This window comes from Capricornis sumatraensis, chromosome 17 (genome assembly GCF_032405125.1).
Source record: "Capricornis sumatraensis isolate serow.1 chromosome 17, serow.2, whole genome shotgun sequence".
Lineage (NCBI taxonomy): Eukaryota > Metazoa > Chordata > Mammalia > Artiodactyla > Bovidae > Capricornis > Capricornis sumatraensis.
In genome coordinates this window covers 76,815,847-76,830,587 of record NC_091085.1, presented here as the reverse complement: position 1 = coordinate 76,830,587, position 14,741 = coordinate 76,815,847, and the positions used below count along the sequence as shown (strand labels likewise).

General features: G+C 48.4%; 1 protein-coding gene across 1 annotated transcript in view; it reads right to left on the bottom strand.

Moving 5' to 3' along the window:
• Positions 1-14,741, bottom strand: part of SFI1 (SFI1 centrin binding protein) — a 77,672-nt gene that overhangs the window by 13,307 nt on the left and 49,624 nt on the right. Inside the window, 5 exon segments of the mRNA XM_068989428.1 lie at positions 293-374; positions 4,995-5,125; positions 9,787-9,853; positions 11,075-11,172; positions 13,483-13,575. Of these exon segments, the coding sequence (XP_068845529.1) occupies positions 293-374; positions 4,995-5,125; positions 9,787-9,853; positions 11,075-11,172; positions 13,483-13,575 (471 nt within the window).

The window sequence follows — 14,741 nt, the reverse complement described above, 5'->3', positions numbered from 1 at the left end:
GCGGCGGTGCGGAAGCCAGGAAAAGTCCAGGCCACGAAGATGACCAAGGCGGAAGAGCTGGAGGTGCAGGAGCTGGGCAGGCCCAGAAACCATCTGCAGAGTCCACTGACAGACAAGGAAACAGATGCCAGGCCCTGCCCTGGCCTTGCGAATCCTGGCTGCAGGTGGGTCGCCCTGCAGCACGGGTCCGGGTCCAGCAGCATCCTCATGGGCAAGGCGCCAGGTGCAGAGACCTGGAGCAGGCCCGGCGCATCCCAGCACCTCCCCAGGGGCCCCCGGGGGCACCACTCACCATCCTCTCTGCCAAGCGGTGTTCTTGATGCTGAGACGTCTTCTGACACCAGATGGCAAACACCTGCTTCTCTAACATCTCCCTGAAAGAATCCAAGTGAGTAACAGGAGAGCTCTAACTCCACAAGAATGAGAAGTTCCAAATGACTGGGTTTTTTCTCTTATATTAAGAGCCAAATAAGCCCAGGTGGGGAGCAAGGAAAGCGGACAAAAGCCAAACCCCTCAAATGACCTGACACATTCCACACTTTAAGGAAGAGACGTCACTTTGCCGACAAAGCTCTGATCAATCAAGGCTGTGGGCTTCCCTGACAGCTCAGTTGGTAAAGATTCTGGCTCAATTCCTGGGTCGGGAAGATCCTCTGGAGAAGGTAGGCTACCCACTCCAGTATTCTTGCGCTTCCCTGCTGGCTCAGCTGGTAAAGAATCTGCCTGCAACGTGGGAGACCTGGGTTCAATCTCTGGGTTGGGATGATCCCCCGGAGAAGGGAAAAGCTACCCACTCCAGTATTCTGGTCTGGAGAATTCCATGGACTGTCAGCCCATGGGGTCATAAATAGTCGGACACGGCTGAGCGACTTTCATGGTTTTTCCAGGAGTCATGTAAGGATGTGAGAGCTTGACCATAAAGAAGGCTGAGTGCATCACCAACTCAATGGACATGAGTTTGAGCAAACTCCAGGAGACGGTGAAGGACAGCAAAGCCTGAGGTGCTACAGCCCATGCGGTAACAAAGAGTTGGACATGCCTTGGCGAATGAACAACAATAAGGCTCTAAAGAAACGCTGTACATCATTAGTCATCAAGAAAATGAAACAGCTCTCCACATACCCACCGAAACGGCGAAGCTGAGAAGACTTCAAGAACAAACGCTGGGGCTTCCCTGGCAGTCCAGTGGTTGAGAATCTGCCTTGCAATGCCAGGGACACAAGTTCAAGCCCTGACTTCAGAAGATCCCACATACTGTGGAGCAACTAAGCCCATGTGCCGCAGCTAGTGAGCCCTGTGCTTAGAGCCCCTCAGCCCCGGCTACTGAAGCCCGCATGCCCCTGAGCCTGCGCTCAGCAGCAGGTGAAGCCACTGCAATGAGAAGCCCTCACACCCTAACTGGAGAGCAGCCTCCCCTCGCCACAAGCAGAGAAAAGCCCGCAAAGCAGCAAGGACCCAGCACAACCAAAGCTAAAGAAACATTTTAACTTTGGTGCGGATGCTGGAGCAACCAGAACCCTCAGGTTTTCTGGTGTGAGCAGAAAATGATATAGCCACCTCCAAGATTAAGCGGACGCCCACCCTCTGACCCGGAAGTCTACTTCAAGGTATCTACCCAAGAGAAGTGAAAGGTACCCCACTAAAACAAAACGTGCGCAGCAGCCTTAGGCACGATGGCCGCAAACTGGAAAACAACTCCTATGTTGACACAGATCGAAACGGTGTCTGAGATACATACAACTGAGTAGTACTCAGCAAGTTAAAAACAGCTATAGATACACGCAATAACCTGGCTCAACCTCAAAAACATCAGGCTGAACTTTAAAAGACTCGAAGACACACAGACCAGGTACTACATGGTCCCACTGTGCAAAGTCCAAAAGCACGCAGAAACGAACCTAGAACGGCAGAACGCAGAACAGGGATGACTTCTGGGGGCAGGAACTGGTGGAAAAGGGCAGGAAGGAACTCTCTGGGATGATGGAAGCATTCTGTATCTCAGCTGGGGTGCTAGTTATCCTGGGACGCAATTTGTAAAAATTCCATCTACTTTCTTAACATCTATACCTTTTACTGTATGTAAATTTCAGCTCAATTAAAAAAAAAAAAAGGCAAACGGTACTGCCTCATTCTCAGTATAATATTTCACTGGCTGGTTAATAAATTATTATTTTTAGCCATAATTCATGAGATTCTACCATGAATTCAGTTTATATTCCTGAAATATTTTTTTAAAGTACCCCAAGAATTATGGAAAGATAGAACATATGCTTCTTTTTTTTTTTGGAACTTTGACTTGCTAAACTCAAAACCAAACATGGACATCAATTTACCTTAAGAGCCACAAATCAGTTCCAGGGGATGGATTATCCTTCTCAATGGTCATGGCAACCCTGTGGGATATTATCAATTCATCTCCATTTTACATTTGAGGAAACTGGGGCTCGGAGAGACTGAGCGACTTGCCGAGTCGCAGAGCTGCCGAGCGTGGAGTGTGGGTCTGAAGTCAACCAGGCCTGTCGGCTTCTAAGCCAGGTTCTCAATCACGCTGCGTTCTTGTGACCTAGGAAGGCAGGAACCTAAAACACTAAGCTGTCTAAGAAGACCCAGCTAAACCAAAAGAAGTAATGTCTAATCTTTTTCGCCAGCCTTCAAGCCTTCATCTGACTTCCTGCCTTGATTCGCCCTCCACACTTTTGTCTCAAGTGATGGTTCTAACCTCGCCCAAGGCGGATGCCAACCCCATCTCTTTTAGGAGCTCCTCTGGGCTGCTTTGAAGGTGCCCTTGATTTCTGGTCCCACGACATCCCGAAATACAAACAAGCAAGCAGCAGAACCAGTGCACTTGTAAAGGAAACGTGTGTTGTAGGTAGTGAAGCCATTTGCTGAATGCCTCTTACATTAGATCTCAGCACAGAAACTAAGGCAAAGCCCCTCTCTGCAGCAGAGGGGGCAGAGATAAGTGCCAGCCCATGCCAGCCTCTTTGCTTCAGCCTCCTTGAACTTAGTGCACGGAGCCCAGGGTTCGGGCTGACCCTCTCACACCAGCGTTCACGTCCTCCAAAGCCAAGTGCACGCCAGCTTCTCTCAGTGCCGGTCCCTCCCCGTCTGCCCTAAGTGACGCGCTGTCCTCAGGGCAGCATCCAAAACTGTCACTACTTCCATGCACCTGCTCAAACACCTGTCCGCGATCTACCTGCAGGATCAGGCAGCCCCTCAGTCTGGCCCTCCTCATCCCACCATCCACTCCCCACCACCCGCAAAGCAAGCCTCCCCAGGGCACACCCCTCAGCACCAGCTCTGAGCCCTGGAAGAACCTGTGTTGACACTCTGAGGACACAGATGGTCGGTTCTTTAGGATTGTTCTCCAACTGTCCCTTGAGTATCAGTCTCTCCTTCTCACCAAGATTTAAAGTTCATACCAAGTCATAGGGCTCCAAAATCACTGCAGATGGTGACTGCAGCCATGAAATTAAAAGACACTTACTCCTTGGAAGGAAAGTTATGACCAACCTAGACAGCATACTAAAAAGCAGAGACATTACTTTGCCAACAAAGGTCCGTCTAGTCAAGGCTCTGGTTTTTCCAGTGGTCATGTATGGAAGTGAGAGTTGGACTGTGAAGAAAGCTGAGTGCTGAAGAATTGATGCTTTTGAACTGTGGTGTTGGAGAAGACTCTTGAGAGTCCCTTGGACTGAAGGGAGATCCAACCAGTGTATCCTAAAGGAGATCAGTCCTGGGTGTTCATTGGAAGGTCTGATGTTGAAGCTGAAACTCCAATACTTTGGCCACCTGATGCAAAGAGCTGACTCATTTGAAAAGACCCTGATGCTGGGGAAGATTGAGGGCAGGAGGAGAAGGGGATGACAGAGGATGAGATGGTTGGATGGCATCACCGACTCAATGGACATGGGTTTGGGTAGACTCTGGGAGTTGGTGATGGACAGGGAGGCCTGGCATGCTGCAGTCCACGGGGTCGTAAAGAGTCGGACACGACTCAGTGACTGGACTGAACCAAGTCATAAAAAGACCTTCCTCCTGATCCAGCAGCAAGTACTTGGACTTTGGAATCAGGGAGATCTGAATGTAAACACTGGCTGTTGTTACACGGGTGAGTCATTTATCACTTTGAACCTGTTCCCCCCGGGCTGCTGTGAGAAGGAAATTATTAGTGAAGATGACGTCGTCACAGGCAATCGGGCTTCTGTATTTTCCACTCTCCCCTCCCGCCACACCTACACCTCTGTGGCCGACAGTTAGTCATTAACGGCCTCTACACTGTCTTGCACTAACAGGTGGTGCAAACCTGCTCTCAGCAAGTCTGCCGCCAACCGGAGCTAAAACGATGGAGTTCTGTCCATCCTAACTTTGTTGACAATATTTTCAAGGCTTCAAAAAGTCAGGTTCAGGAACTTCCCTGGTGGCCTAGGAGTTAAGAAACCGCCTTCCAATGTGAGGGACACAGGTTCCCGGTTGGGGTTGACAAAGGTCCCAGGTTGATCCCTGGTTGGGGAACTAAGACCCCACATGCCACGGGGCAACCAAGCTCACACTCACCACAACTAAAGAAGCACCCCAGTGAAGACCCCATCCATCAAGAGGGGAAGAAAAAAGGTCTAGCGGAAGAGGAGCCAAGCATTTCAGGGAAATCACGCTCAAGAAAGCCGGCCAAGGTGCTGCGACGTCCAACCACACCCTGACCCGGGAAGCTGATGGGCAGCTTTAAAGCAGCTCACTGCGGCTCGTGATGGGGGAAGGACGTAAAACCAGGGCAATTCTCGAAGCACTCGTACACAGATGGGCAAATGTTTCCCCAGGGGAAACACGGGCTGTCTCTTCCGGGCAGATGAGCTCAGTGAGCCCACAGTTGAAAATCCAGGAAGAACCTGGGCTGAGGACACCGGCAGGCTGAGATACGAAACAAAGGGCTGCATGGGCAGCAGACCCGGACCCAAGACACGGGGCTGGGTGCAGAGAGGAGCCGCGTGGGGTACCTGTGAAAGCTCGCTGCCCGGGCCTCGAGGGCTCGCTGCTGCTGGCGCCACCGCCAGAGTCTCCTCCATGCCTGGAAGGCTGCAGGCAGGGCTCTCTGCTGGAAGTGGCAGTCTGCTCTGGCCTGCAACAGCTGAGGGGAAAACCATGAATGACCATTTGTACTTTACATTAAAAATGAAAGAAGTCTTTCCAGGTCCCATTCTCAAGGGAGGACTGCTTCCGATACAAACACCTTTTAAAATGAAAAGCATTACTTTTCATTTCTGCCAACATGACAGGTGAAAAATGAAATGATAGGTAAGAAACTTTCCCTTTCATTGAAAGTGAATTAAGCGTCTCTCCCTACATCTGACCCCATATGTGTGTGTCTGTATTTATCTAATGTTTTTCCCTATGGCCCAAGTGTCCGTCCTCACTGCCCAGTTTACTGGCAGCATCTGACTCAGTGACATATATGGGTTTTTTGAACCTTAAATTTATTAGTCCTCTGTCATGTGTGTGATCAGTTTTTGTTTCCACCTGTGTCTTTTGATTTTATAATACTTTTTTGAAATACAGAGTCTTTACATTTTTATGTAATTATAAAAGGCTACTTAATCTACCATAGGACCAGTAAAATCTACCATATGACCCAGAAACCCCACTACTGGGCATATACCCTGAGAAAACTGTAATGAAAAAGGACACGTGTACCCAGTGTTCACAGCAGCACTGTTTACAACAGCCAGGACACGGAAGCAAACCGAAATGTCCATCAACAGATGAATGGGAAAAGAAGTTGCGGTATATGTAGCAGAATAAAGATAGATGTACGTATCTCAGAATATCACTCAGCCATAAAGAAGAATGAATGTGAGTCAGTTCTAGTGAGGGGGATGAACCTAGAGCCTGTTACAGAGTACAGTAAATCAAAAAACAAACATAGCATACGTATGCATATATACGGAATCTAAAAAAATGGTACTATCTGCAGGGAAGGACTGGAGATACAGATGTGGAGAACGGGCCTGTGGACACAGTGGGGGAGGGAGCGAGTGGGAGAATGGGGAAGTGGCTTCAGCATACAGACACTACCAGGTGTCAGACAGACAGCTGGTGAGAAGCTGCTGTGTAGCACCGGGAGCCCCGTCTGGCCCTCTGTGATGACCTAGAGGGATGCGATCGGGGAGGGGGAGGGGGGATGTCTACGCGATTATGGCTGATTTGCACTCCTGTATGGCAGAAGCCAACACAAGTTAAAATTAAAACACATGTATATTTAAATTAAAAATAAGAAAAAAAAAAAGGCTACTACTGTTCTGTCCAGTTTTAAGCTGGCTTAAACTTCAGAACATTCAGAAAACTAAGACCATGGCATCTGATCCCGACACTCCATGGCAAAGAGATGGAGAAAAAAGTGGGAAGAGTGTCAGACTGTATTTTCCTGGGCTCCAAAACCACTGAGGATGGTGACAGCAGCCACGAAATTGAAAGACACTTGCTCCTTGGAAGGAAACTTTCGATAAACCTAGACAGAGTATTAAAAAGCAGAAACATCACTTTGCTGACACAGGTCCATCTAGTCAAAGCTATGGTTTTTCCAGTAGTCATGTACAGATCTGAGAGTTGGACCATAAAGAAGGCTGAGCGCCGAAGAACTGATGCTTTTGAATTGTGGTGCTGGGGAAGACTCTTGAGAGTCCCTTAGACAGCAAAGAGATCAAACCAGTCAATCCTAAAGGAAATCAACCCTCAGTATTCATTGGAAGGACTGATGCTGAAGCTTCAATATTTGGACCACCTGATGCGAAGAGCTGACTCACTGGAAAAGACCCCGATGCTGGGAATGATTGAGGGCAGGAGAAGAGGGGGACAGAGGATGAGATGGCTGGATGGCATCACTGACTCAATGGACATGAGTTTGGGCAAACTCCAGGAGGTAGTGAAGGACAAGGAAGCCTGGTGTGCTGCAGCCTATGGGGTCACAAAGAGCTGGACAAAAACAACTGCTATTCTATGGCTCCATCAGTAGGAAGATGTGCCACTGACAGAACGATACGTACGCCTCCATGGTGCAAAAGCTTGGCGCGGGGGGGAAGCATACACGTGTGTGGCAGGTTCAAGATAGGGCTGGCTGCAGGGAACTCCCTGCCAGTCCAGTGCCTCGGGCTTTCACCACTGCGGGGCACGGGTTCTACCTCTGGTTGGGGAACTAAAACCCCCATGCCTCGGCCAGAAACAGTAACAACAAATAAAACCAAAAAACAAGACTACAAGCTCTTTGACCTTCCTTTCCTTGAATCTGTATGGACAGTGACTACTTTGACCAACGGTGAAAGTGACACTAAGTGGCCTCTAAGGCTAGCTCGTAAAGGGCCACACAGCTCCTGTCCTGTTTGTGGGAACACTCCGGGAGCCCTGAGCTGCAACACAGGAAGTCTGCTACCCAGGGGCCGCCATGCTGAAAAGAAGCCCGAGCCTCTGGGGAAGGCCACAGGTAGGCTCTCTAGTTAACAGTCCCAGTAGAGCCCTGTCTTTGAGTCATTCCAGCCCCAGAACCAGATGACTGAGTGAGGAAACTAAGCTGAACGGCTCCAACCTCCTGCCACTAGAATCAGTCCAGCAGAGGCCCCAGCAGCACGGAGCAGAGACCAGTCAGCCTTGCCATGTCCTCTCTCAGGTTTTGACACACAGAATCCTTAAAACATAATAAAGTGGTGGTTGTTTTAATCCACTGAGTTTGGGATGATTTTTTCTCCAGAGCAACAGAAAATTTCACAGCATGCCTATGTGTGTGTTTGTGACACACTCCTACTCACACAGAAGAAAAAAAATATCAGGTTTACTCACCAAATGTCATCTTAGAGGCAGGATTATGGGTGTTTTTTTTTTTCTTTTTTTATGTCTTTGTACACTTCTCAAATTTTCTGTGATGTCTACCTATCGCTTAGGGGCATTTTCCAGTATAAACAAGAGTAGTAGCAATAATATAACAAATCCCCACAGACTTCTCACCCAGCTTCAACAACAAGCAAACGTTCTCGCCATTCTTTGTAATATCACTTCTTAAATAGAAGGAAATGCATAATACATTAATTTTTATCTTTCCTTAAAATAAAAGGCACTGACGTGTTCCTGGATATCTGAACCAAGCAATACTACTCAGATTGTTAGCTACAGGTTTTTTTAAAACACAACAGCTGAGCAGGGCTCTTACTATTTTTCAAACCGTCCACTGTGTGGGCTGCACTGGAGGCCTGAGAGATAAGGACTCGACCCTTGACCTTCTTCCAGTGCTGGGCCCCAGGGTCGAGCGGATCCCTTTTTTTCAGGGAGAAATTCAATGAGACCCTTTGCTTCTTTTCCACCTTGAATAAACATAACCTTTCAACTCAGGGGCTCATGTTCTTTTTCTAAAAGGGCTCTTTCTTCATACGCTGTTGTGCTTGCATTAAATAACCTTGAGAGACCAGGTGGCAATGTCCTTTCCAAAGCAGCCACATAATCCAAAGGGATGTCAAAGAATGCACCAATTCTAAGCCTTTTCCAGGTGTGGAAGGTAAAGGTGACCCAGAATCGACCCATGCCCTGGTCAGTCCCAAACATCAAGGCACTGGGGTGGTTTTTGGGGTAAAGTCTGAAGCAGTCACCAGCAGCTCATGTTTGTTCGCCCGTGTCCCTCGCTCGTCCAAACACGGTCAGGGCCTGCCCTCAGCCAACAGTTCAGGAGATGAATGGAGCAGGGCAGGCTCTGTGCTCAAGGAGCCTAGAGCCTGGTGGGGTGGATGGGGTGGGGGGCAGCCAATGCCAGGTGATGAGAAGGCCGCATGTGGGACGGGGGCAGGGGCCAGGGCTGACACCTGAGCTAAAAGGGCAGTGGTTAGACTGGGAAACAGGAGCAGGCAGAGAACACCCAGGAAGGACTGGTGGCTGGACTGCACACAGCTGTGAAGGGCAGAGTGGACGCAGGGACAGGGAGAAGAGCTGACGGGACCAGCCCCCAAGGGAGTCAGTATGATGTCCAAACCAAGCAGCCCGCCAGACTCCTTAGAGCCACGTGTCAGACTCGAGCAGCAGACAGAAGAGGAGGTGGAGAGGGCCGCAGCGAAATCACCATGAGGAGCCTGGTTCGTGTCCCCGCCCGTTTTCACTGGGGGAAGGCCAAGCAGAAAGCTGAGCAGCCCATGTCCTACTGTGAGGCCCTGCAGACATCACCAATTGAACACTTACTCCCCTGAGCTTGATGAGGCCTGGAAACCCACCTTTCTCAGTTCAGCAATCAGCCATTGTTAGAGCCCCCCAGGGGCTGAACTGCAAGCCTTGTGAGAGTAGGAACCCTCTGTGCTTTGTGTCATAGCTGCATTCTCAAGGCCTGGCTTGGTCTCAGGCACAGCAGCTGTTCAGCCAGTCTTTCTCCACCTGCCTCCTCCCACCACTGCGGGCACCTGTGTCTCACGTGGTTTAGCTCTGGGGCATGGGACTCAGGCTCTCCACCTTCCCCGGCATCTCCCGAAGGTCCCACGGGATGAAGGGCTGGCTGAGGACAGTCAAGACGTGAACAGGATGGCTTGTACGCTCATCACCTTCAGAGAGCAGCTGTGCGGTCAAAGCACACGGACGCAGGGATGGGAGCCATGCAGACCGTGGCACCCCTGCAGGGCCTGGGGCAGGACCTCGAGCTTTTCGCAGCGCCCTTGCCTCCAAACCAGAACACCAGGCCCCCCGACACAGGCCTTCCCCAAGAATCTCTCCAACGCCAGCCGGTCCAAGAGCGTGAGCCAGCGGAGCCCACTGAGCTGAGGAACTCTGTACCTGCTGGGATCGCCTCTTCTGGGTGGACTGTGACCACAACTGGAAGCACTTGCGAAGCAACGTTATTCTGAAACGAAACACACCACCAAGGGAATCACCTCCCACTTCCAGGTGTCTAAACTTTTGTTTCACTTTAAGGAAGGTGAATCTGGGCACAGGCACTTCTTGAGCAGTGCCGGGGCCCTCAGGGGTTTCATTCTAGGAGAGAAGGAAATAATCTGATTTCTGACATGAAATCCACCAACCCCTGATTTTGGACTGTGGTCCGACCCCCATAATTTAACAGCTTTCTTGTAAACCTAATTGGACCACCAAGGACAGTGGATTTGGAATTAGGTAATATGTATGAAATCCCCCAAATATGCTGAACTTTCCGGTTTTATGGCCAAACTCTGAGGTCTTTTAGGACCATGCTGGTCTGTGACATGCCTTCACAGTAATACTGAAATTGAGAACCACACTCAGCTTTGTAAAACAGGACTTATAATAGTGATATACCCTGGCAGCTCCAATCTGAGTCGGCTAAATACTGGGATTCTGACTCATTAAAAAGTGCTCCAAAATTGGACCCATAGCTATGCAAATTAAGTTATACTCTTGGGGGAGGGTTTATTGAACATGTCTTGCAGCAAGAAAGTGAATAAAAAGTAATGAAAAAATATTTTAGACAAGGGGATTCCCTGGCAATCCAGTGGTTAGGGGTCCACACTGTCACTGCTGAGGACCCTGGGTCAATCCCTGGTGGGGGGATTAAAAATTCCACAAGCCAGGAGTGGTGGTCAAAAAAAATAAATAAATAAAGTGAACAGCGGATCCCTCTGAAGAATAAGACTAAGCCGTTGAAGGAAGGCGTCCGGGCAGTCTTTATTTTTCACTTTCTACTTCTTTTCTATACATTCTGAGTTTCCCCTGTGGACATGTGGTGCTTTTATTTATTTACTTTAACTGAATGTTTAACTGAAGACACACTTCACAACCTCCAAGACCAAGCCACAAACACCCAGCTGCCTGGGATGTCTCTGTAACACTACTGATGCCTGAATTCCAAGACAGAACATCACTGACACCTGAGACCCGAGGCACTGGTGGCCGAGCACCAGCTCAAGCGCTCCTCATCCCACCTCCCGCCTCGTCAGCCCAACGGAAGAGGCGGGCGCAGGAACCACTGGTCCACGGCAGGGCCTTTCCGAACCTGCACAGTAACGTGCGGAAGGGCGAGTGATGACTCCTACAGACCAGCAAGCAAGTCACAGCAGGCCCCTGGGGAGCCTGCAGGCCACATCCCTACCTGCTGTGGTCCCAGGCAGCACGCAGGAAGGGCAGCTGCTCTCTTTCCTCCCTCTGCTCGAGCCGCGACTGCCAGAGGTTCCAGACCCTGCGCAGCAGCTGAAGTGAAACAAGAAGGAAATGGAAGTTCATTAACACAAAACGATCTCTCCTGACCCTGCTGCTGCTAAGGCGCTTCAGTCGTGTTCAACTCTGTGCGACCCCAGAGACGGCAGCCCACCAGGCTCCCCCATCCCTGGGATTCTCCAGGCAAGAACACTGGAGTGGGTTGCCATTTCCTTCTCCAATGCATGAAAGCGGAAAGTGAAAGTGAAGTCGCTCACTCGTGTCCGACTCTTTGCGACCCCATGGACTGCAGCCCACCAGGCTCCTCCGTCCATGGGATTCTCCAGGCAAGAGCACTGGAGTGGGGTACCATGGCCTTCTCCACTCTCCTGGACCCATTAGGCAGCAAATTGGTAACTCCAGAAGACGCAGGAATTACCTCAATTTGGAACACCCAACATGTAACAGACTTGAAAAATAATTACGGCCAAACTATATGGAACTATTCTGGGCCAACATAAAAAACAAACAGCTGGATCTATCAGATCTGTGGAAATCAAAATGAAGAAGCTGTTCCTAATCGGGGCCTCATGGAGGCCAGCACCATTTTAGAAACTAAAACTGATCTTATCACATATTACTACTTATGAATCTTTTGTGACCCCACGGACTGCAGCCCACCATGCTCATCTGTCCATGGGATTTCCTAGGGAAGAATACTGGAGTGGGTGCCATTTCTTACTCCAGGAGATCTTCCCAACGCAGGGACTAAACCTGGGTCTCTGGCATCTCCTGCATTAGCAGGTAGATTCTTTACCCTGGTGAAGGAAGCTCACTGCCTACGAAGTAGTCTTGCCAAAAAACATTTAACTTCAATCTAGTCAAGCCCTTAGATCTAATTTCCAGTTCATAAGAGCTACATAGGAAAACGGGGAATCAAATGACATCAAAAGTGCACAGAAAAATGGAGAACAGGAAGACTGTACAGAAAACTGGTCTTCCCTTTCAAAAAGTCCATGTCATTAAAAATACATACGTTATGCTAAGTGAAATGAGCCAGTCACAAAAGGGCAAAGTTCTATAAATATGAGGTACCGGGAACAGTCAAATTCACGGAGACAAGAAGGAAAGCAGTGGTTGCCAGGGGCTGGGGGAGGTGGAGGAGACTGGGGTTTATTGTTTTGGTTCTGCAAGATGAAAGGATTCTGGAGATGGACGATAGCTGCACAGGGACATTAATGTCCTTAATGCCCCTGAACTGTACACTTAATGGTCAAGATGATAAATTCTGTGTGTTTTACCACAGTTAAAAAATAAACATGTTAAACAAAAGAAATGGAGAGTGGGAGCAGCTTATTGATTTACTAGAGTCTTAAGAGACATAACCCAATGTAGTAAGTCATCAATTTTTAATTGAATCCTGGCTTGTAAAAAAACAACTATAAACATATTTGGGTCAGGGCAACTGAATTTGAATATGTGCTTGGTATTGGTTAATACTGGGCTTCTCAGGTGGCGCTAGTGGTAAAGAATTCTGCCGATGCAAGAGCTACAGGTTCGATCCCTGGGTTGGGAAGATCCCCTGCAGTTAAGAAATAGCAACCCACTCCAGTATTCTTGCCTGGAAAATCCCATGGACAGAGGAGCCTGGCAGGCTACAGTCCAAGGGGTTGCAAAGAGTTGGACACGACTGAGTGAGCACACACTGGTTAATATTAGAGCATTACTATTCGTTTTGTTAGGGATGATAATGATATTGTGGTTATAGAGCAAAATGTTCTCATTTGGGGGCAATGCATACTGAAATGTTTAGATGTAAAGTGTCTTAACATCTGTAATTTACTTTGAAATGACTCAGGAAAAAAAAAGCACCTGTTAACAACTGTTGAACTTAAATGGTAAACTGAGGTTTATTATACTACCTTTTATATTTTTTCTGTACATTTGAATACTTTCACAATTAGAAAACCCCCTTCTACGCCCAGAAGCACAACTGACAAATGAAGGTAGAATGTTGGTTACCCTAAGGAGAATTAACCACTGAAGACAACACGCACGGTGCAAGCAGTACCAAAGTCCCTGGAATGCAGGACTTAAGAGTATATTCCCCAGGTCCAGGCTGAATCCACAGTGCTTGGCCTCCGATTCAACTACCATTTTTTTTTTTTTAAGCAAACAGATTAAAAAATGGCATCACATAAGAGAAAAACAAGAGTTTCTCTATCCTGCGGTACAGATCACTGAAGAATACGGACCTGAAGGTTTTGGAGTCTCAAGATCTGAACAAACCTCTAAGCACAAAGGTTAAAAAAAAGAGGGAAAGAAGGGCCATCAGAAGTGTCTTGGTACAGAAGAGGGCCTCACCATGACATCATGCTGTTGGTGAGCAAGATTCCTTCTTATCCGTTGAAGACGGGCATGGGTCACGTTGTCTTTCAGGGCTTTAAAGCAAAAATGCTGTGAAAAGAACGGACACAGTCAACAGTGTGCCTGTAACAGTAAGCTTGATGCCGGAGAAGGTGGTGAAAAGCTCAGCCACGGCTGTTCACAGATGCTCCCAGGTCCCAACAGTGTTTCTCTGCTTTGAGATTCCACTGGGAGTCTGATGCAAGCCAGCCCACACAGTGGGCACTTTAATAAACACTCCCTGTTGCCCGAAGGTACTGCACACACAAGAACAAATCACCCTCACCTCTGACCAGGAGAAGTCCCTGAGACTCACACAGAAACACCAGACAAAGGTCAAAATATAACCACTGCCTCTCAGAAAAGAGACAGGCTTTCAGCTTATGGTGGGTTTTTTTTTTTTTTACCATGTGGGGTCAACGTGTACACATGGTTCAGTTGCTAAGTCATGTTCGACTCTTTGTGACCCCATGACTGTAGCACACCAGGCTTCCCTGTCCTTCACTATCTCCCGCAGTTTGCTAAACTCATGTCCACTGAGTCACTGATGCCATCCAAACAAACATCTCGTCTGTCGCCCCCTTCTCCTCCTGCCTTCAATCTTTCCCAGCATCAGGGTCTTTTCCAATGAGTCAGTTCTTCACATCACGTGGCTGAAGTATTCAAGCTTCAGCATTAGTCCTTCTAATGAATACTGAGGGTTGATTTCCTTTAGGATAGACTGGTTTGATCTCCCTGCAGCCCAAGGAACTCTCAAGAGTCTTCTCCAGCACCACAGTTCGAAAGCATCAATTCTTCGGCGTTCAGCCTTCTTTATGGTCCAACTGTCGTATCTGTACATGACTACTGGAAAAACCATAGGTCTGCCTAGACGGACCTTGGCTGGCAAATTGATGTCTCTATTTTTTAATATGCTACCTTGGATTGTCAGCTTTGCTTAATATGCTATCTCTTTTCTTTAATATGTTATCTCAGTTGAAGATTTTCTTTAAGGAGTAAGTGACTTTTAATTTCATGGCAGCAGTCAACCAGCCACAGCGATTTTAGAGCTCCCCCAAATAAAGTCTGTCACTGTTTCCATTGTTTCCTCATCTGTTTGCCATGAAGTGATAGGATCAGATGCCACGACATTCGTGTTCTGAATGCTGGGTTTTAAGCCCGCTTTTTCACCCTCTTCTTTCACCTTCATCAAATGGGCTCTTTAGTTCCTCTTCGCT